Raw genomic sequence first — 21,617 nt, 5'->3', positions numbered from 1 at the left:
GTACCTACAAATCAGCGCGGGAAATAGTCACTAGGCCCGCTAGTGGATACTCTAGGTAATTAAAAAAAATGAGACCTATATTTCATTAACTTTTTTCATTATTTTTTTTCATATTTTTTAAATATCATATCAAGATAAAATGAGATTATATATAAAAAAGCTTGGAATAATATTGTGACCGAATTTTTGAAAAATAAGATGAAAATGTCTCGAGTCAAAAAATTCTCGAACTCTTTAAGCACGTGTCATGCCACAGAGTATATGAGTCCTTAATAATACAGATCATCCTTACGCATAAACTCTAAATGCACATTTGACCATAATTTTAAATACGAAAAAATTCGACTTTGAAAACTTTTGTTGAATTGTAACGTTGGATGGTTTTAATGTATTTTCCAAAATATTAAGGTGCAATTCAACATTAAATTTGGCTACGGAGAGTGGACTATTTAGTTTTGTAAACGCGTACATTTTCATATGCACAGATTTGGCTTTTAACCAAAAACCAAAAGCAATAACAATTAGCCTCATCTCTAAAAATGAATATCACCCAACACTTTTAGGTGACTGGGGGAGGTTGGCCTACTCTTCATCAATTAATGGATCCCCAAAATGTCCTCTCCATAATTTCCAATCACTCTCCACATACTCTTTTTGTAGAAGCCAATTCAATAATTTCAAAAGCTCACCACTATACTCTCATCTTCTTTAAACACAACTACTACTAGTAACTAGTCATGTACACATCTTATTAACTTGCTCAGAAAAATAAAAAAAAATAATAGGAGTAATAATAAAGGAGAAAATCCTCCCAAACTTCAATTCCAACATCCCATGGTTAATTCATATGTAGAATTCAAAAAACAAGGTCAGAGAGATGGGGTTCTAAAACCTCATTCTCTATGATTTTATTTCAGTTTTGGGGTATCATCAACTCAAAATTAAAATCAATGTAAAAAATGTAAAACCATGTCTAGGTATAGAATGATGGCATCAAGCCATCATCACTATCAGCAAGTCACTAGAATCCGGCTCACATCACGGTGCAGCTGGAGGTGTTCTCGTCGTTGAACATCGAGAACTGATTGGCCAGCTGGCCCGGGGGTGCTGGGTAAGGGTAAGGAGGATAGGGTGGCATGTAGTTCACATCTGGTGGCAGTGGTGCATACATCATCGGCTGGAAGCCCTCATTGCCTGCGGCGCGCTGCTGGTTCATCATCATCGGTTGGAAGCCCTCGTTGCCCGCGGCGTGCTGCTGGTTCATCATCATCGGCTGGAAGCCCTGGTTTCCTGCGGCGCGCTGCTGGTTCATCATCATTGGCGCCACCTGCTGTTGATAGAGAGGGTTCCCTCCCATTTGATCCGGCCCTGGGGGTCCACCTTGGAAGTAGCCTGAGCCAGCACCGCCGCCATTAACAGCAGCCAGATTTGCCATGGGTGGTAAATTGGGCATTGGCATATTTCCCATAGGGCCCACATCATTTCCACCCCCTTTCTTAGCTATGAAATTGTTCATATTTGCAGCCCCACCGCCACCTTTTTTGCCAGCCTTCCCTTGATTTTGATTTCCACCTTTTTTCCCAACACCAGCCCCAGCCCCAGCCCCAGCCACACCTTGATTCACCCTTTGAATAGGTATAGTCCCACCAGCTGCACCGCCGCCGCCTTCTTTGTTCTTCCCATTTCCACCAGCATTGGCGGCCTTCTTCTTCATCTGTGGCATCATCATATTAGGCATTTGCGGCGGCTGTTTCATCTTTGTCGCTGCATCATCCTCGTCTTCGTCTTCATCATCATCGTCGTAGTCCTCCTCATCATCACTCAGTCCCTCTTCCTCCGGCAAGCTCGGCTTCATCGCCTTTTGGTTGCCGGGGTTGGGGTTGGGGTTGGCGTTGAGCGGCGGCAGCTTCAGATCTTGAAGCGCTTTTATCTGCTGCGGCGGCCCTCCTTTGTTGCCGCCACCGCTGTTCTTAGGCGGAGGCGGAGGCGGCTGGACCTTGTTATTGGCATTCTTGGATGGATTGTCATTGGGGGCGCCCCAGATTTCGGCATGCTTTCCTTTTTTCGAAAGCTTCTTGATGAGCGTGCCGGCGTCCACATTTCCGGAAACCGTAACCTTACCCTGCTCGGATTCTACTTTCGTGGTGTAGACGCCTACAATCAACATTCCGGTGTTAAATTAAGAAATTATATACATTCCAACAAGTTTACAAACAATAAATGAATTGAGGAATTGATAAATACCATCGATTTTCTTCAAGATTTTCTGCACTTTTTGTTTACACCCATCACAGTGTATATGGACTTTGAGAACACAAGTCTGTGTCAACAGAGTGAAATAAAAATCAAAACTTTTTTACTACTACTCAACATAGCCAAACACAATAAAATAAAGCAAGAAACTGAGGAAAGAATGAACTAAATAAATCAAGTAACAAATAAAAAATGCATCTTGAAATGAGAGGGATAATAAAAAGGTACCTGGACCTTCAAGAACTCTTCTTGACTCATGTTTCACCACTCAAAACGCAAGAAACGGGACTATTACAAATCCAATGTGGTGAGATATATAGTCTATTTTAGAGGCGGTTGTAGCACAACATTAAAACGCGTCTGAGTGAGAGAGAGAGAATAGTAACAAGACAAAGTGCAGACTGGCTCAGAGTGGAGTGTGTTACATTCTCTTCTGGGATTTATTTATGCTTATATTTAATTATTATAAATTGTGTTTTCTAATAGATTCACTCCAATACACATATATATACTGCTATAAATTTTGTTAGGCGGCTTAGCTTGGATTTAAAGGGTTTTTGCCTCTGTTGGCTTGGCTTACTCGGTTTACAATTAAGCATGGTTAGATACAGTAAAATAAAAGCGAGATTAAAAAAGGTTGCCGTTTTTGAAAATTCAATATTGTAACTCCCACACAAAAAATAAGTGTGTAGCTTGATTGGAATGGTAATTCATGAAATTTAGGTTGAACATGCTTTGTATTTATCAATCTCAATTTCATAATTTTCATTTTAAATTTTATATAGAGTGGATAGGAACGTATAACCATGGTACTCATTCGCTAATAGTATCTCAGTTCGACCTATACTGCACTTAAGATGCCTGATGATGAACTGGTGAGTGATAATTGTGATTGATTAGACCGAACAACGAAATAAATACGATTAAAGGAACGAATTCCTAACCAAGAAAGAACAATGTTGTCTTAATCTCACTTACGACACTCGCCATAATGAATCTCTTCCTCTCGAACCTCAATGAGACGTTATGCATGTAGATGATCGGAGAAGACCCCTGCATGGCATGGCAAGCGGATTACAATTTAAATTGATTATGTTTCCTTCGTTAGGAGCGCGTTTATTTATTTCCTTTCACCTTTTTGTGGAAAATTAAATTTAAGGTCGCGTCACCGAGGACTCGAACTTGAGACCTTTGACTTCAGCCAACTTCTCTATCGCTTGGTCAACTTCTTTATCGTGTAGTCAACTCACACAAACTTCCTTTCACCTTTGGATAATACTCCCAAATCATTGTAATCTAAATCAGTTAGGATCTTCGGATAATTATAAATAGAGCCGTATCTTTAATAATGAGATATCGAAGGAAAATTATTCAAAACCTAATCCTTGTCTCACGTTGTTTGGCGTTTCTTTCTTCGTTCTTCACCTTATGTATGTTATCTCGTACGTTTTTCTATCTTCTTCGTCCCTTGTATGGAACTTGAAGACGCTTGAAATTTTCCTAACTACTTTTTTTTATTTATGTTCATGTTAATTGTTGCTTTCATTAATGTCGGCCGATTCCTGGACTCTTAACTCACCCGTTGAGGTCGGGTGAGGTCGACGAACTTGTGAATGCTTTGAACCAATCAATGGTTCAGATAATCCTAAGATTTTGCTACCCAAATGGAATCCTGATTCGACAAGCCGATGATGATGTGGGCTCTCATTGTAGCGGTTATACAACTCAACTACCATCGAACAGGAAGAGTATTAGACAATGTAATAAATAAATTGGAATGATAAAGAAGAAAGGACCAATGCCTAGCCATGAAATGGCAACGTCGAACAAACCTCACACATCTCGCATGAATACAACTCAATAAACTCAATGATAATACAAAAAAAACTTATCTTTAAGGACATAAAAATTGAGACGCAACTATTAAAGCTTTTTAAATTTTTTAAAGAATAACCATAATTAGGACGCAAAAGAAAGCGTCTCTATATTGAGGGCAAATTATCTTAATTTTTTTTTTTAATACTCTTGTGTTTGTGTATTCTAATTTTAGTTGAGACTCTAACAATAAAAAAATTCTTTATGAAACATTGATATTATAAATAGACACATAAATTAGTGTCCAAAATATCATTAAAAATTATCATTGGCCATTCTTTTTGTTGTCATGTGAATTACTCCCTATGTCGCATTAGAAATAAAACGTTTTCCTTTTTGGTCTGTTTCATTAAAAATGAAACGTTTCTAAAAATGGTAACAATAGTCTCTCTACTTTTTCTTCTCTCTTACTTTACTCTCTCTTCACTAACTCACAAAACAACACTACATAAAATTTCGTGCCGAAAATCAAATGTTGTATATTTAATGGGACGGAGGATGTATCTTTTTTGACAAACCTTAAGGAGACTTTAATTTCTCAACAATGGCATAATGAAATATACTACAGCTAATGACTATAATAGTAAAACGAAATACTAATGAATAAATCCTTCAACCAATTGGGATAACATTGCAATTAAGACTCGATATTATCCCTAAAGGTCTTCGGCTGCAATCTTCCAAATCTCTTCCTTATCTGCATTAATTTGTTGTGATACCTGGACGTTGGTCCACGTGCTATAGGTACTCAGTTATTTTATTTTTTAAGATGTTGCCTGAAAATATTCCTTCTGGTTAAAGATAAAATCTATTGGAGATTATATTTTTGGAATTGAAAGTTTTTATTATGATAGTCAAAGACAAGAATTTTACTGTAAATTACACTTTTCTGAACGTCAAAAGTTCATGATAAAAATATTTCCTGCATTTCGGCATAAACTGAAATTGGGTAAAAAAATGTTTTAATGGCAGTTTTCTTAATCATTTATCAGAACATAAATTAACAATTGGTGTTGCAAAATTAGATATAGAAAAAGAGTAAATGTGGAGTACAATATTCTAATGTAGGATGAGTATACCTGCCATATATAATTAGTATTTATTTCTTCATTCATTATTAATTAGTTACTTAGTTAGCTCTTCTTATACTTGTACAAATATGATAAGGATGCCGGTGATAAATAGTCAATTAAATTTAAAAAAATTATTTTTTTAAAAATTGAATATGTTGGATATGAATTTTATTTCAATAGAAATGAAATTTGACACAAGATTCTCAAATCGAAATACAATAGTTCAAGGTGACTTGATTTGTCGTTCCTTCATTTTTTTATTCTCGAGTATAGTTCAATATTTTAAATTTAAAGAAAAAATATTTAATATCTAAAGTACAGCAAAAATAACATTTAGAGGCCAAGCAAAACGATCCCACTCTGCGATTTGCAGTCTCATTTTTACTATAACTTGATGCAGTTTTTAGTAAATGTAAATATTATAAATGGAAACAATTAGTGAAATAATAATCTTATTTTTATAAATTTATTTATAATGTATGTATGATGTTAATTATTTAGTGTAGGAAAAAACCCACGTATGCCTAATGAAAAAAATTGAATGAAACTTTTAATTACATACCTAAATAATCAAAATGAGATATTTTAGGAAGGGAGTGTGTTCGAAGGTTTCGAACTTCGAACTATTACAATTTGACCGTTTAAAATTTAACTTAGTAAAAAGAAATACTAACACACTATACGCCGCGTACACCTGGCTAGTAAAACGTGTGGAAAAATACGTCAATTACAATTTACAATAATGTAGTAGGAGTAGAATTTAAAATATGTTCTGTTACACTATAAAAATCTTGAATTCTAAATAAACTAGTACTATTACATGATGCACGGATGAAGATATTTTGAAAATATTAATTTCTGATTTATAAATTAACTAAACGAAATAGCAACAATATTACTATAAGGAAATTGTACACAAAAAAATATATATTACACAATTATGATTGTGATGAAAGAAATTATTAACTATTTTTATAGAGCAAATAAAAGTTGCCATAAAAAAAGTTATGATTGTGATGAATGAAATTTTAAAAATGATTTGATACAATTTATAGGAAAATTTTGGGTGAGGAAAATAAAATGAAAAATCAAATCCCTTGCTGTTAATTATTTGTATTTAATGTGATGGATTGATCCAATTGCATGAGAAATGAAATGGACAATCGGTTAATGGAATTAAAAGAGTTTAGATTTTACACTGATTCTGGATTTATTAATTTCCAATAATAGTTCTGACACTGATTATTTAATCTATCTATATATATATCCGTACAATATATAAAAAGGGAGTTTTGGAGTATTTAAGGAAATAAGGGGAGTTTTGGGGTTATTTAAGGAAATGTCCTTTTGAAATAAATATTATTATTTAAATGTAAACATGAATTATTTAGTTTCATAAATAATGAGTGGATAAGAGTTGATTATTTAGTTTTAGTTAGTGGATTAGTGGCATAAAATAACACTTCGTTGTTACAAGTATAAAATGGAATCATCTTGGTATTAATTGTCTTATTCAATTAATAAAGATAGAATGACTATATCAAAATTCTAAGATTCACATCATAATATGTTTATACTTCTAATTGAGGAATGAGATAGAAGAGAAATAGATGAATTCTTAATATCATTTGTGAGTGATTTTAAGAATGTTGTATTTGTATCGTGTAGTGTACTTAACGATACTCCCGTTTCCCAGGAAGCTGAGGCGAGCAAAGAAGAAAATGGCTGGGTTGCGCCGTTCGTTAAAGGCCTTAAGAGATCATCATCGCCCTCGGAAGAGAAGGGGCGGGAGGAATCGGTGTCGGCCTTGGACGAACAGCGCCGTCTTCATCCGGCTTGCGATTTGCGAGAGCTTGCTGGAGATTGGAGACGAGACCGGAAGGGAGGAAGTTGTTTTTTCAGCGCAGGAGTTGTCATTTTCAGAGTGAAAAGAGAAAAAAAGGAAGTGGAATCTGACTGGAATTATTACGATGGTGATGATGATAAGTAACTATCCATTGTATTTAATTCTTTATTGTGATAGATTTTTATCTTCCTACTCCATGATTTATTGTTTAAACATTATATTATGTGATTTATTTCAACTTTATTTTGCATCAATGTTGATTTGTATAGATTTTTTTTTCTCATATAACTAAAATTGTTACTCATATTGTTCATTATTAATATTAATTCTAATTTGTTTAATTAATTTAAAATTGAAAATTAATATTTTAAAAATATATTAATTTGTGCATAGCACAGGATAAGTTGTGGTATGATTTATGTAATTGTGATATCTTTATCATTTTCCATAATTTAGTTATTTTGTTGGAGTTAGAATCCACTTGAAGGTTTCTTTGTTATTCATGATTTACTTTGTACATGTAATGTTCATTGTGTTATGGAGTACACATTAATTATTTACAATTTTTATATAATGATATTATTCCTAATTTTGTGTAATTGATTTCGATTAAAAATATTTTAATCTGTATATATAAAAGGCGAGTTTTGGCCTTTTTTAAAAATATTTATAAGTTATGAGATAAATTTAAATATTTATTGAATAAATAATTCCTTCCAATGACCAAAATAATGCATATGTGCATTTAAAGATTTCCTAGCTTTCTTCAGTTGAATATGCTAGGAACTGTTCATGCATGATGCATTCAATTGGCATATACATAGATTCTTAAAGTCGTGGATTCACCTATAAGATTCGATTAAACGTCGTAAACGATTAACATGACAAGTATACTTCTACTACGTTAAATTGCTCAATGTCCGGTTCATATTTCTATATGTAGTCTTGCTGCCAGATTATCAACATAAATTCCTAAAATATTAATCTACATGTGTTTATGGTACACTGCGTTGAATCTCCACTCGCCTAAGGTTCGGATTATGGAACGAGTTCAAGGTTAAGTAAACTTTAATTAGACCAGTTTCTTACATAGTAAAATTGTGCAATAATATAATACAGAGTGAACTTTGAGGTTGCCACATAAATGGACCCTGAACTTGGAATTTGCGGAGCCTGAACTTTTCGTTGGAAAAAATAGGCCAAATAGTAAAAAAGTACCCAAACTAAGTTAAAAATGGCATTCGGATATCCAATGGTACTAGAGAGAGAGAGAAATATTATATACCATGTACCCTAAGTTTATGAAAGTACAAAAATACTCTCCATGTCTTGGAGGCATTTTCGGTGAAAAAATAGGCCAAATAATGAAAATGTACCATGAATGAAATTACTGCTATTTTCAGAGAATATCCATGATATTTTTAAAGTTCAGGACACAAACATTCACAAACTTGGACACAAACTATAAAATTCAAGTACCATTTATACAGTTCACTCAAAAATAAAATATAAATCTGGACACGAACAAAGACAAAAACAGAGGATACAAACTTGTACTCATGCACATTACAAAAGTCAAAAAAAGAAAGTTGTCACTAACATGAACATTTAGAAGTTCCATCTGAAAACAAAAAATTGCATCTTACAGAAACATTCACAAGAGAGTTTCGGGAAACAACAGTGACAAATTACAAAAGAAAAGAAACAAGAAACAAAGAAGCAAGAATCCTGGATCATAACATCAACAAAAATCAGGCCTCGATTTCTTACGAACCGTTATGCATCCCCTCTGATGATCCCTAAAGACTTTGATCTCCGAACAATCTCTCAAATCCTCAAGACTAATATACTGCTGCTTAAGCATCCTAGAAAAATCACACCCAGCATCATGTATCCATATGTATGGATGGCATGTTTCATCATAGTAGTAAAGCAAATCCTTTATCCCCTTAGCCTTTCCCGGCATGTACGCCTTGTAGATGTTCTTGCTCTTCAACCTCTTTGATGACCCCGCCTTCAATGTGTGAACCTTCTTCAGTATACACCCGACTCTCACTTGAAGCTCAATGGTCTTCTCCGTGCAGTTCCAGATCCTCGTCCCGGGCCCTGAGACCTGCGTCTGATCCCTGCATACGTTGAAGCAAGAAACCAAGCTCAGATTAGTCATCTTTGGATAAGCTTCTGCATCAAGAGACCCTTGTTAAATAGGTCAAGAAACAAAGAAATGCGTTGATGGTGGGGACAGCCTAACTTCCATTTTCTACAGTTGATCAAGCAAGAAATTTGGTGTGTGAGATTATCAAAAGTTATGCTTTCTCTTCTTGTTTATAGGAAAGAAAATGAGTGGAGTGGCCACCATGCACTCAAAGCTTGTACATGGCGTTTGGATATCATCATTGCTATCTTGCCTTTATGTTTACTTTTTAAAATCACTAAGTTGGTATCCTCCAATTACATGAGAAATACATTCAGATGAAAAGAAATACAGATTATCCATCTTCAACAGTGTACGCGCTTGTTAATAATGGTGGTCCAGCCCCACCATCCATTAGGTGGGAGTGTAACAGTAAAAATTGTGGATTTAGTTATCTTCAACTGTCCTACATTGATATCAAAAGCAAATTTGGAAGCAATCTCATCAATCTAGACCAAAATCAAGCACTCAAATGCAAGGTCGATCGGTCTCAAACAAGTCGACGTTGCATTGATCAGAAAACTTCTTGTGCTAGCTTTGACATGAAGAACAATTACAGGAAGTGAAATTTAAAGTACACATTGAATAACCATGAAGTTCGATGTAGCTAAAGACTATAGATGCCGACTGTACAGATGAATATGAAAGATATTACAACTGAAAAATTGGGAGTAGAGAGAATTTACACGTGATGAACTAGTGTTCGTGGTTGTCTTGATCGGTATCAATCTTGATTATAAGTGGCTCATCGAGGTTGACCAAAGGAGAGGACATGAGAGGCAACGATTGTGGCAAGGCATCTCCATCTAGACAGGCCCCGGTTTCAGCTAAAGCCTTTTCTAAAGCAGATTTTGCAACTCTTGTGATGCATATTATCAACACCACTGCAAGCACAGCAAATCACACATATATGAATTTGGTATTACTGAAAATATGAAATAGTACTTCTTCAAGGAGTGCCATAAATAATATTGGTTCCTCCATTGTGATAAATGGTTCACTTAAATGATCGAGAACTATGTTTCTAAAGCAGAAGCTCATGACACCCAGCTTTCTGCCTTCGTAAGAGCCTAAGTATCTTTCCAAAATTCTACCAAACGAACAACACGATTCAAAAGAACCTCAATAACTCGAAGGCCTCAGAGGCTCATACACACACCATCATGCCTCAAATAATTTGTGCAATAGACAACATAACCAATGTCAAACTGAAATGACTTGAAACATACCAGACATCAGAAGACCCAGGAAGATAAATGCCTGCATCAAAGTAGAAGATAGAATCAAAACAACAGAATTCAAGCAGGGACAATTGCATTTCAACTCTTCAGCCATCAGCTCACAATCTTAGTGCCCAGTCTAAAAGAAAACAGACAGGCAAACATAGTCGCTCAAATATCATATTCAAGATCAACAAATAATTCTCACATTCTGGGAATAACAACTTAACAAAGACAAGGATAAGGATAAGCATAGTTTATGAAAATTTTAGTTAAATTTGTAATGGAACAGTTTCTAGAGATTATACTTTTATAATACGGACACGTATACTGATATACAGTCATGCCACATATTACAAGCTAGTATGCCCAGGATTTTCTTAATTAATCTACTTTTAAAGACTTGTCTCTAGTAAGAATAGAATTCCAATGTAGTTTTCCATCACAAACAACAGGATCAGACATTACAATCACTATTCTTATACCATAGTTCCCCCAAACACTTCAGTTTATATAGCACTAATTTTCAAGAGGCTTGCAATAGTATGCTGGGATACATAAAAGGCTACCCTAATCAGAAACTCACTAGCTTAAAGTTACTTGATCTGGCACTTGTGAAGTTTATTTGATTTTGAAAAGTTCATGATCATCATAGGAGCTTTGATGCTAATTCTATGATAATTTCAAACCAATTCAGGGATAGTCACATCTAAATCTGCATCTTGAATAACAATACCAGAAATAAGTCCAAACTCCAAACAAAAAAAAAAGATGGCCTCAGAACTATTTTCAGACAGAACTGAAGCATTACCAATCGGGTTCTGGAGAATTCATGCCATCCATGTGTTACATCAGAAAGATCCTTTAATGTAGTTCCCACATAGACCAAAGTAAAAGTGATCGGCTGCAAAGGACGTGAACGGACACAACTGAATATAGACTATCGAGAAAAATGCATGTAAAAGTACAGGAGGTTCATGGGATGACATCATCAATCTCAAAAAATTATATTAAGAGTCAAGGGATTTTGAGGACTTTAATGCTTTGAAAATTTGAATATGGAATCACCAATGCAGATTTACATACCATCATGCCCAACCATGTTGCTAGCATGTAATGAACAATAGGTACTGGAGTCACGGATAAGAGGTAGTTCATCATGTTGAAGGGAAGTAGAGGAACAAGCCGGAGCAACAACACGATCTACAAGTGCAAGTCCGTATCAGCACAATATGAATCTATATTTATTAAATTACTCAAGCAAAAGAATCAAATCTGATTATTAAAATTAGAAGAAGGTTCAGCCGTCCAGCATGTTCAGGAAATCAAAAATAATATGCCAAACTGATATAAACACAAACCTTAAATCCTGATCTCTCAATAGCAATTGTAACTGCTCGGAACTTGGGATAATCTTTTAATTTGGAAATCACAAAGGATCTTCCTATCTGTTTGTAGTAGAAAGCGCAAACAAAAAAAACAGCAATGAGCATCCAACAAAATAAATCTCCCTCCACATTGTAAAGGTAAAACATCAGAACTATTATGGTATAGATGCTCCTTACGCTTGAATGTCAAACTCATAAAACTAGCAAACTATAGTTCTATCAGAATAGAGAAACTTACTGTTCGCCCAAGAAGAAATGCAGCCCCAGCACCTAATGTTGCACCAATAGAATCAGCAAAAAAACCAATAGGCAAGCCAAAGAGATATCCACCACCCAGCTGAAAAACATAATAAATCGTTAAATAGTTTTCAGCTCAATCAGCAAAGCTAAGAGTCAGCCCATTCCAGCATATTATCACTATGGAAGAATCAAAAGATAAAAAGAATCTCTTTAGTAAGTTAGATGGCAGGTGAGGGATACATGACAACTTCATATCCCTCTTTATCTACAAATGAGCTTAGGTTGGATGTGATAATTACTAATTTGCTAACATTACATAGTAGAAGAAATATAAATATGTACTACATGAGAAATAAATATCAGATATAATCCTCACAGTCAGTATGGAAGCTGGAACAGCCAACACCGTTAAAGGAATGTATGCAACAGCCCTGCAAATTCACAACCAATAGGAGACCCAAATTAACATGAAGATAGATAGTTCTCACGCATTTTTAGAGAAATTAATCAGTCAATGTCTTGAAAAAATACCAAATAAGAAATAGGTACAATTTTCTCCCACTATTAAAACAATATTTTACATATCAAAAGCTATGAGGAAAAGGATACTAGATTAGTAAGCCAGCTTCTTAGTGGTTGCCATTTAAACTCGGCCTCGTATTCAGTGGGTGGTCAAAGTTCGAAGTTTGAGTCTATAAATCTGTTACACTCCCTTCGTCCAGGATTAAAAGCCCCACTTAAACTCGGAACGGGTTTTAAGAAATGTAAAGGAAAATGGGTGGAAAAATTTAGTGGAATATAGGTCCTATTTTTATGAGATGGAGGGAGTATTAGTTTTATATTAAAATGCAAGTACAATGAGTTAGTGGAATGTAGGGTCCATTACTAAAGTACTAGTAAAAGTGAAATGGAACATTTAACAACGGACATCCAAAAATGGCAATATGGGACATTTAATGGCTGACGGAGGGTGTATGAAACATATCCTTGAGCTACCGATCATTGTCTCTGATGATTCTGGTAACCATTACATCAACATTTTCTTTAATTATCAATGAGTAATAAAAGTCAATTCAGCCATATGAAGCATTTTATATCTTCAAGTAGAAACAACTGGACAAAAAAAGTAACCTACTAGTTATGTGCTGTATATGCATGTATAGATAATACATAAGAATATGATCGGATTACATTTGTGAGTCAATTGCATCTTAAGATAACCCAAAGTTGAACTAACGTAACCTGAACACAGTTTTTAATATGCTCCCACTCTAGTTGTATAAGTGACATCGTGTGTAAGTTTACTTGGTAATTGTAGTAGTATATAATACTATTATCAGAAGACATCTCAAACAAAATAAGGGCCAGCAATGCCAGACATGAAATAAAATAACTAACATGCGCAATGAAACCAACACTTACAGCACTAGGGGACCCCAAGGGCCAAGATCTTGCTCTATCCATACTAAAAAATCCTTCAGTATCTGATTAAAAACATTGAGCAAAACCAATGTCAGATAAATGACAAAATCTCATACTTCCAGCGCAATTTGAATGTAAGGCTACTGCTACATATGGAAAAAACAATTTGCCACATTCCAATTAGACAGCTCTCAAGTCTTTCTACTTTGAAGTGAAACACATGGAAAGGCTTTAAACTAGCTGGTATTGACATAATTGGCTCAGTTCATGAAAATGACTGATACTGATCTACAGCATTTCTTATCAACAAAATCAAGACCACATCATCTACAACAGCATCAATCAAAGACAAATACTACATTGCACAACATAAAAGAAAAAAACAGTTGAAAAAATACCCCTAAATAAGCAGAGTGAAGCGAACTAAAAGATACTCAAATCATTAGCGATAAATAGAAAAAACAAAAGAAGAATCCAACCTTCTCGACAGGGAGAGTGAAGCAAGCAACTAAAATAGCCCCAATCAGCAGCAGAAATAGCGAAACCTTCATCAGCGAAACCCAACTAAATTTGAATGCCATAGTTATCGATTGCGGTGAGAAAAATAAGATCTTTCTGCGCCAGGGTCTGCACTCTTCGTCGTCTGGGTCCCCCGGTAGAGTTTGCTTCAATGCCAAGCGAGGCCGCAAATTTATCCCCCCTAAATTTGCCAGATTGACTGAATTTGGGTGAATAATTGAAATTGAGAAGAAATCAGACGAATCTCGACCACTTAGCGAGTAGCAGCTTTCTGGAAACGACGAGGATTCATCCCAAATTTATGGAAGATCGTAGATGTGATTCACTTTGATCTTTATGTGTTCGTGATGGGAAAAAAAATGGTTATTTGCAGTCTCGGTTCAGTCTTACTCTCATAAAACTTGTTCGGTAATAATCATATTTCATTTTTAAAAAATGGAGGGAGTATAATGAAAAGTAGATGTAAAAAATTAATAGGAAATAAGTCATATTTTTATAAATTAATTTTATAATAAACTTGTAAGTACGATTAGTTAGTGAAATATAAAATCTAATACGGAGTATCAAAAAGTAATAGTAAAAAGTAAGAGTGTCAATTATTGAGAACGAAGTGAGTATTTGGTCAGGGCCTCAAATATAATATAACCTTTGTCTCCTGAGAATGGGTTGATTTTATTCATTATAAGAAAAAATAAAATTCATTTTTGTTTGAATTGTATCTGTGTTTACATTTTGTTGAGTGGAGGTATAAACTAAATCCCATGTTGAAAAATAAGTAATGTTGCAAATACTAATATATAAGTGTTATTCCTAGAGATGTCTAAAGATTACGGTTATGGCGGTTAATCGTGAAATCGTAACCGGCAATTACAGTTCTGAATCGGAACCGTAAAATTTAAATAGAACCGAAACCGCCACTTTTGGAATCGTGTGCCGATTCAGATTCCAAAAGTCCGGAATCGAAACCGTATCGGAATCGCCGTCCCGGGCTGTTGCAAATCAGAACCGCCAAAAACTACGAAAATCGACGGTTTTCGAAGCGGAACCGTAACCGCGAAATATGCTCAAGATTCGATTCCGGTTCGAAATTTTCCGGAACCGGAACCAGCTGTTCCGGAACCTTGGGCATGTGTAGTTATTCCAACTCTGTTAATATGGGGTATTTTGTAGTGTACACTGATAATAAAACTATGAAGGCTTAACTCAAAGTGAATAATATCATACTAATGTGAGTCCGAATGTACATCACCAAAACTCTCACAATGGTATCAGTGCACTGGTTAAGGGTAGGGAATGTGTGGCTTGAGCTCCTGTCAATTGTCTTGCGCTTTAGTTCAAGATAAACCACATTGAAAAATTGCAAGTTACTTCAATTATTGAAAAAATCTAAATGGTAAGTTTCCGTATTCATAGAATTCATGTCTTAGAATATTTAGTTGTTCTTTTATAATGAATTATTCGTGTTCTTCCGATGCATTCAATGTACAAATTGATTAATTTAAACAGATATATATTCATCAATTTATTTGTTTTGCAAATTCCTCTATTTTAAAAATTCTATGAATCTCCTTTTGAATCTTTTGATCAAATTTTGCTTCTCCATAAAAATTTGATTAATGGAATGTGTTGGAGTAAGTTTCGAAGTGAATGAGTAAAGTGCTTTACTTGCTATTCATGATTGCTCTAGCTGCTTACCAAGATAGAATAAGTTCATAGAAGAGGCTATTATACACTTTTTTTTTTATTATTATGATTCTTGATCTTAGAACGTGGATTGAGAATGATTTACCAAGTTTTTAATTACCAATTTTTACCAAGTTCGAGGCTATTTTCACGAATTTGGTTATATGTAATAAAATAATATTCAATTATAGTTTGATTTTAGAATGATTTTTTATTACCATTTTTTATTTTCAATATGGAATCTATATATATAAAAAGCAAGTTTTGAAATTTATAATATAAATGTCATTGAGAATTTGAAAAGATTTTTCTAATATATAATATAAATTATAAGCATATGAGAAATATTAATATGTATCTTCATTTCTTGATTAATTGTCTGCTAAAAAAAATAACACAAGGTAATATTAATGACATTCATGACCACTTTTATACTTAATTAGCCACCCACTAAGTTGAGAAGGTAAAAGGTTTTAGAAGAGTCTCGTAATTGTTTTTGGACTATAAATATATGGCATTTGATCTTTCTGTTGTTGATGATGCTTTTGATTTTTTTTTATATTTTAATATATATTTAAAGATTTTTTTGACATATTTTTGCGGTTGATCTTTCTGTAGTAGAGATTGAAAAATGTTATAATTGACGTGTGTTTCGAGTGCAATTTTTATATTTGAAACTTATTTGATTATATGAGTTTATATTGGTATACTAAATTGTTATAGAGTACATTTGGGATTTAGAATCTGTTGTAATGTGAAACTCATTTCATAAATGTAAATTTATAATTTCGATTAAGTGCTAATAACAAAAAACAGTTCGGTCATGCATCACTCGGGCGTGACACTAGTTCTACAATAAAATCTAACTCAACATGTTCATAACAAAATTACCATCACAAATAAAACAGAACATTAAGAAAACTAGACTAGATACATCCCGAAATGATGAAATCTTGATCGGAAGTGTCTTTCCTCTTACGTTCTCTCTCTCCAAGCTAGTGTATAAATAATGAAAATGGCGGATGACCCCCTTCAAACGGAGCCCGGTTGGTGGTATACTATGGTTCAAATATGCGTTGAAATAAGCTTCTAAATCAAATCAACCGAAATGACCCGACTAAGTGGAATAGTGGCCCAACTCTACCCAGTCGAGTTGAAGGGGTTCCGATGGACATGCCTCAGGTCACCCGACTGTGGCTAGACGACCGAGAATGACAAAGCTGGGTGGGGGTCTTTGGATGGATAACCTTATGTCACTAAACATGCTATGAATGACCTAGTAGGGTGAACGTCTCTAGGTAAAGTCTCACAAACTATCCGATCGGGCCAAGCGAACATCTCTGGATAGTGATTCTCTATGGGACCAAATGGAATTCAGTGCATAATTCTACCTAGGGGTGGACCTACATAGGCGGTTGGGGGTCCCATGGAACCCCCAACATTTCAACCCTTTACTATATGTTCTGTATCCAAAAAATTTAAATAGTCACTCAGCACAAGGGATAAGTTTCTTAGCCAAGCAACTGCCTAAACCATGTTCAATTCCCAGCAAGATCAATTTAGTCTTTTATCATTTTATTTGTGTTTTTACTATTTCTTATGATGTTTTTTTATACTCATACATCAATTATACACAAAAATACAATGTATTATAGTACTTCATTAATAACTTATTTCAAAATTTATACATGATTGATAATTTCAATTTTTTAGCTATTTTTGTGATGTTTTTTTTTTCTACAACTACTATTATATACAAAAATGTTTTTTTTATACTCATACATCAATTATACACAAAAATTTAATGTTTTATAGTACTTCATTAATAACTTATTTCAAAATTTATACATGATTGATAATTTCAATTTGTTAGCTATTTTTGTGATGTTTTTTTTTTTCTACAACTACTATTATATACAAAAATGTTCTTGTAATATACTTCATTAATTAACTTATTTCAAAATTTATTCATATTTAAATTAAATATATACATATATCTAGTTTTAATATCATTTAATTAAATATATCACATTACTTATCTCCCTCGCAACATAATAATGTCGCAACTTTTGGCTACGCCGGCATCAAAAAATACCTTACACTTGTTACCAGAAAACTGGACCCCCGATCTTCAAAATCCTGCATCCGCCACTGATTCTACCCTACCAGGTAGGATCCTCTGTAGCCTATTTTCATCCAATGTTTGTTTATTTGTCACTGTAGCCCATATTCACCTGTTATCTCTATAATTTTGGAGTATTTTATTTCAATATTTGGTAAGTTTTTATCTTTTACTCCCTCCAGATTTTAAAAATAGCAATTATTTTTATTTTAATCCGCCTCTTATAAATATTGCTATAATAATACACCCTTTGTCACATTAAAGATGACTCAATTTCTTTTTTTCGTTCGTCTTGACTAATATGACCCCTTACTTATTTAGGAAATAATTAAAATAAAATTACATTTTATCTCATACTTTTAAACAATCAAGTGATCAAAAACATATTTTTTATTTCTATTTTCTACTTTTAAAACCCAACAAGCTTTCTCTATCTCCCTTACTTTGTGCATTTATTCTATTTTTAAACATTCAACAATCTTTTCTCTCTATCCTTTAAACCTTTAAATAAATGTGTATAAAATTATGTGTCGTCCCAGAAAGAAGCCTTCCTTGTGTGATGGAGGGAGTATTAAATTAGGAAATAATATTATGTTCCCTTTGTTTTATAGTAGTAGAGTCATTTTGTCATTTTAATACGTTCTATAGTAGTGGAGTCATTTTCCCTTTTGGTAAAAGTCAACACATATCTTCTCATTTACTTTACTATTTCTTACTTTATTCTCTCTTTGTCTTTCTACCTTTTTCATTTATTCTTCATTTACTTAACTCACTTAACAAAAATTTTCTTAAATTGCGTTCTGAAAAGAAACGACTCCACTACTATGAAACGGCGAGAGTATCTAGCGAAAACTAGTCAGATTTGGCACTTACCTTATGATAATGGAGTACAAGTTATGGCGAAAAAATGGGATATAGAGATAAACAAAAATATCGTGCATGCTTGAAGCTTTTGCAAATGATGGGAAAAACTTAATGCAAAACAAACTTATGTGTAATGTTGGTTAAATTTGTTGTCAGCGAAATAATGCATTGCTAGAATAATTAAGGAAGTAATACCATATATACTAGTAACAATTAAGAAAAATTGGTACTTTAATTTGCGGTGATATAATTAATGACGAGAATAACAAAAAAATGTCATGCACATATGAAGCTTTCCCAGATGATGGGTAAAACATTAATGCAAAACGAGCTTACATGCGATGCATATTATAAATAGTTGTGATATGAATTTTGTTGTCAATGAAATAAGATACTCACTCGGTCCTAAAAAATTGAAAACTTAAAAATATCCTGATTTTAATATATAATTGGTAAAGTTAGAGATAAATTTGAAAAATTAGGGAAAAGATAGGAAAAAGGTAGGCAAAAGAGGATTAGTGAATTATGAGATCTACATTATAAATGATGTGTAGAATTGTTGTTTGTTAAAAAACTTTCAACATTTAGACTTTTTTTAATTTTGGGGATGATCCAAAATGTTAAAATCATACTCCATATGTTCCATAGTAATGGATGCAAAACTTTTCGGCACGAAGATTAAGAAAAATTGTGTTTAGGTGAGTTAAGTAAATAGAGAATAAAGTGAAAAATGAAAAAGGTAGAGAGATGAAGATAGAAAAAAGTAAGAGAGAGTAAAGTAGATGTGGAAAAATGTGTTGACTTTTACTAAAAAGGGAAATGACTCTATTACTATGGAACGGACGGAAATGGAAAAACGCCCCTTGTAGCAATATCTGCTCCCCCGGAACCAACTGCGCTAAGCCCCTGCGGGCAAAAAACGCCCCTATTACTATGGAACGGAGGGAGTACTATTTTTTTAAAATTGGTGGAGTATGTCATAATAATATTAATTAAAGAAATAATATTAAATTTACTAAAAAGTGAAATCGATAATTAATGGTATAATTAAATTTAGTATCGGCAGAAATTTAGGAACTGAAGAAAATAATTGGAAGAAGTGAACAATTTTTAAATGGAGCAACGAGTACTACCAATATTTCTACTGATGCTATTGCTATTAAATGCATACTAGCATTTGTGACAAGACCCAACTCAGCCGTTTCAGGCCCATTGCTACAACCCCAGTTTTCAACAATGAAATAAACGGATATTAATACAAAAGCCCTTTCAGGCCCAGTCCAATCAGCAGCCCGTGTCTACTGGGTAACATTCATTTTAATCAAACTTAGTATTTTGCGAGCCTATTTTAATTCTTCACTTGTGCCCCCAGTCAGCTATGGCTGAATGTAGTATAATTTTCAATTAGCTGGATAAGATAGTACTATAATTGGCCAAAATAAAAATCAGCAGTGGCGAATAGAGGGTGATGAAGAGAAATAGAGAATAACCTAATTAAATCAATCTCACCAAAATATAAAAATCAACAGTGGTGAATAGAGGGCGATGAAGAGAAATAGAGAATAACCTGATTAAATCAATCTCACCAAGATAGTGAAGCCGTTAATCGTGATATAAGAATGAAAAAGCTTATGTTTAGACGGACTTTAGATGCAATACACGGTCGGAGAACTACGTACATTGTTACCCGTCCCATTAAATGTCTAATATTTGATCAGTGCATTTAAAAAATTGTTTAACTTTGTGAAAGAAAGTCAGAGTAAAAAGTTAGTAGAATATTGACTTACTTTTATATATTAGTTTTATAATTATTTTGAATAGAATAAATTAGTGGAGTGTGGAGTTTACTTACTAAAAGTAGTTTCAATGAAATAAATCATCTATCAGGTGCCATCCAAACTAAAAAATATAGGACATTTAATGGGAACCGGAGAAAGTATTCAAAATAAATGATTTATTTACACAATATAAAATTAGAATCATAGTATACCTTTTTGTTAATATAATGATCGCCTTAAGGAAATATTCCAGAAAATAAGACGCTACTTTTCTAAAATAACTCTTTGTTTTCATATAAGTGAATGATTTTCTTTAGCCTTATTGAATTGAGTTAAGATAAAATAAAGCAAGAGAGATGATTTAGTAGAAAGATAAAATAAAAATCAAATAGAGGAGACTATAATTGTTCACTTTATTATTAAAAATAAAAATTAATAAAAGAAACGAGTATACATATTATGACATCACTTATGCTAATAAAAAAACGAGTACACATATTATGACATCACTAATCATCAACTCTAGACCGACACAGAAGCTGCAAGCACTTGCATAATTACATTAATAACATAAATTCTTTGACTATTTATATCTTAAACTAGATATCGAGTCAAAATGGAAAAAAATAGCATAAAGTTGATTAAAATATTAACAGGAGCAGCCAAGATTCATAATTATAATAATGATGATCTAGTGAAAAGACAGCATGCTCGAATTTGTAATTAAAAAATATGCAGTGCACTGAGCTGAAGTGGGCTCATTTTGGAATCACATTAAGTGGAGCCAAACTACCAAACGACCCTTCGATAAATTAACTTGTTAAGTAACATGACTCTTAACCAATAAAAATATGTGATCTGTAACCAAGGAATAATATATATATGTTTTTTTATATAAGTTTACATTATCTTAGAAACGGTTCTGCACGGGGGCTTGTTTGTTTAAAGGTGGTTTATTTAAGAAAAAAAATTATTTTTCTTCCACAACATTGACTTGCTCATGATTGCTTATTAATATCAAATGTATTGAGGAAATGATTCTTTCAATTAAAGTTATACAACATAGGACAAAAAAAGTCCAATTGACATGACTAATTTCCCCATGAAAAAAATTACTTTAGGCATATATCTTTCACTCAA

General features: G+C 33.5%; 3 protein-coding genes across 4 annotated transcripts; all 3 read right to left on the bottom strand.

Annotated features, from left to right (window-relative positions):
• Positions 1-788: 788 nt before the first annotated feature.
• Positions 789-2,626, bottom strand: LOC125196286 (uncharacterized). The gene is made up of 3 exons (XM_048094739.2): positions 2,482-2,626; positions 2,245-2,320; positions 789-2,154 (listed from the first exon to the last, which is right to left on the bottom strand). The coding sequence occupies exons 1-3, from the start codon at positions 2,509-2,511 to the stop codon at positions 1,034-1,036; spliced, it is 1,227 nt and encodes a 408-aa protein (XP_047950696.1). The 5' UTR covers positions 2,512-2,626; the 3' UTR covers positions 789-1,033.
• Positions 2,627-8,588: 5,962 nt separating this feature from the next.
• LOC125197215 (RING zinc finger protein) lies at positions 8,589-9,462 on the bottom strand. The gene has a single exon (XM_048095929.2). It carries the CDS (start codon positions 9,212-9,214, stop codon positions 8,789-8,791), a length of 426 nt encoding a protein of 141 aa, XP_047951886.1. The 5' UTR covers positions 9,215-9,462; the 3' UTR covers positions 8,589-8,788.
• LOC125197214 (uncharacterized) lies at positions 9,034-14,411 on the bottom strand. 2 transcript variants are annotated; one of them, XM_048095928.2, is made up of 10 exons: positions 13,991-14,411; positions 13,512-13,573; positions 12,466-12,520; positions 12,088-12,186; positions 11,823-11,909; positions 11,548-11,664; positions 11,273-11,365; positions 10,471-10,501; positions 9,928-10,125; positions 9,034-9,173 (listed from the first exon to the last, which is right to left on the bottom strand). In XM_048095928.2, exons 1-9 carry the CDS (start codon positions 14,090-14,092, stop codon positions 9,938-9,940), a joined length of 834 nt encoding a protein of 277 aa, XP_047951885.1. In that variant the 5' UTR covers positions 14,093-14,411; the 3' UTR covers positions 9,034-9,173; positions 9,928-9,937. The 2 variants fall into 2 exon arrangements, with proteins under 2 accessions (XP_047951885.1, XP_047951884.1); XM_048095927.2 differs by lacking the exon at positions 9,034-9,173 and having other exon boundaries at positions 9,728-10,125.
• Between the last annotated feature and the right edge of the window lie 7,206 nt (positions 14,412-21,617).

The sequence above is a fragment of the Salvia hispanica genome, chromosome 4 (assembly GCF_029641045.1).
Source record: "Salvia hispanica isolate PSC_SH4W2 chromosome 4, Shi_PSC_v1, whole genome shotgun sequence".
NCBI classification, from domain to species: Eukaryota; Viridiplantae; Streptophyta; class Magnoliopsida; order Lamiales; family Lamiaceae; genus Salvia; species Salvia hispanica.
This window is presented reverse-complemented; position numbering and strand designations above follow the sequence as displayed.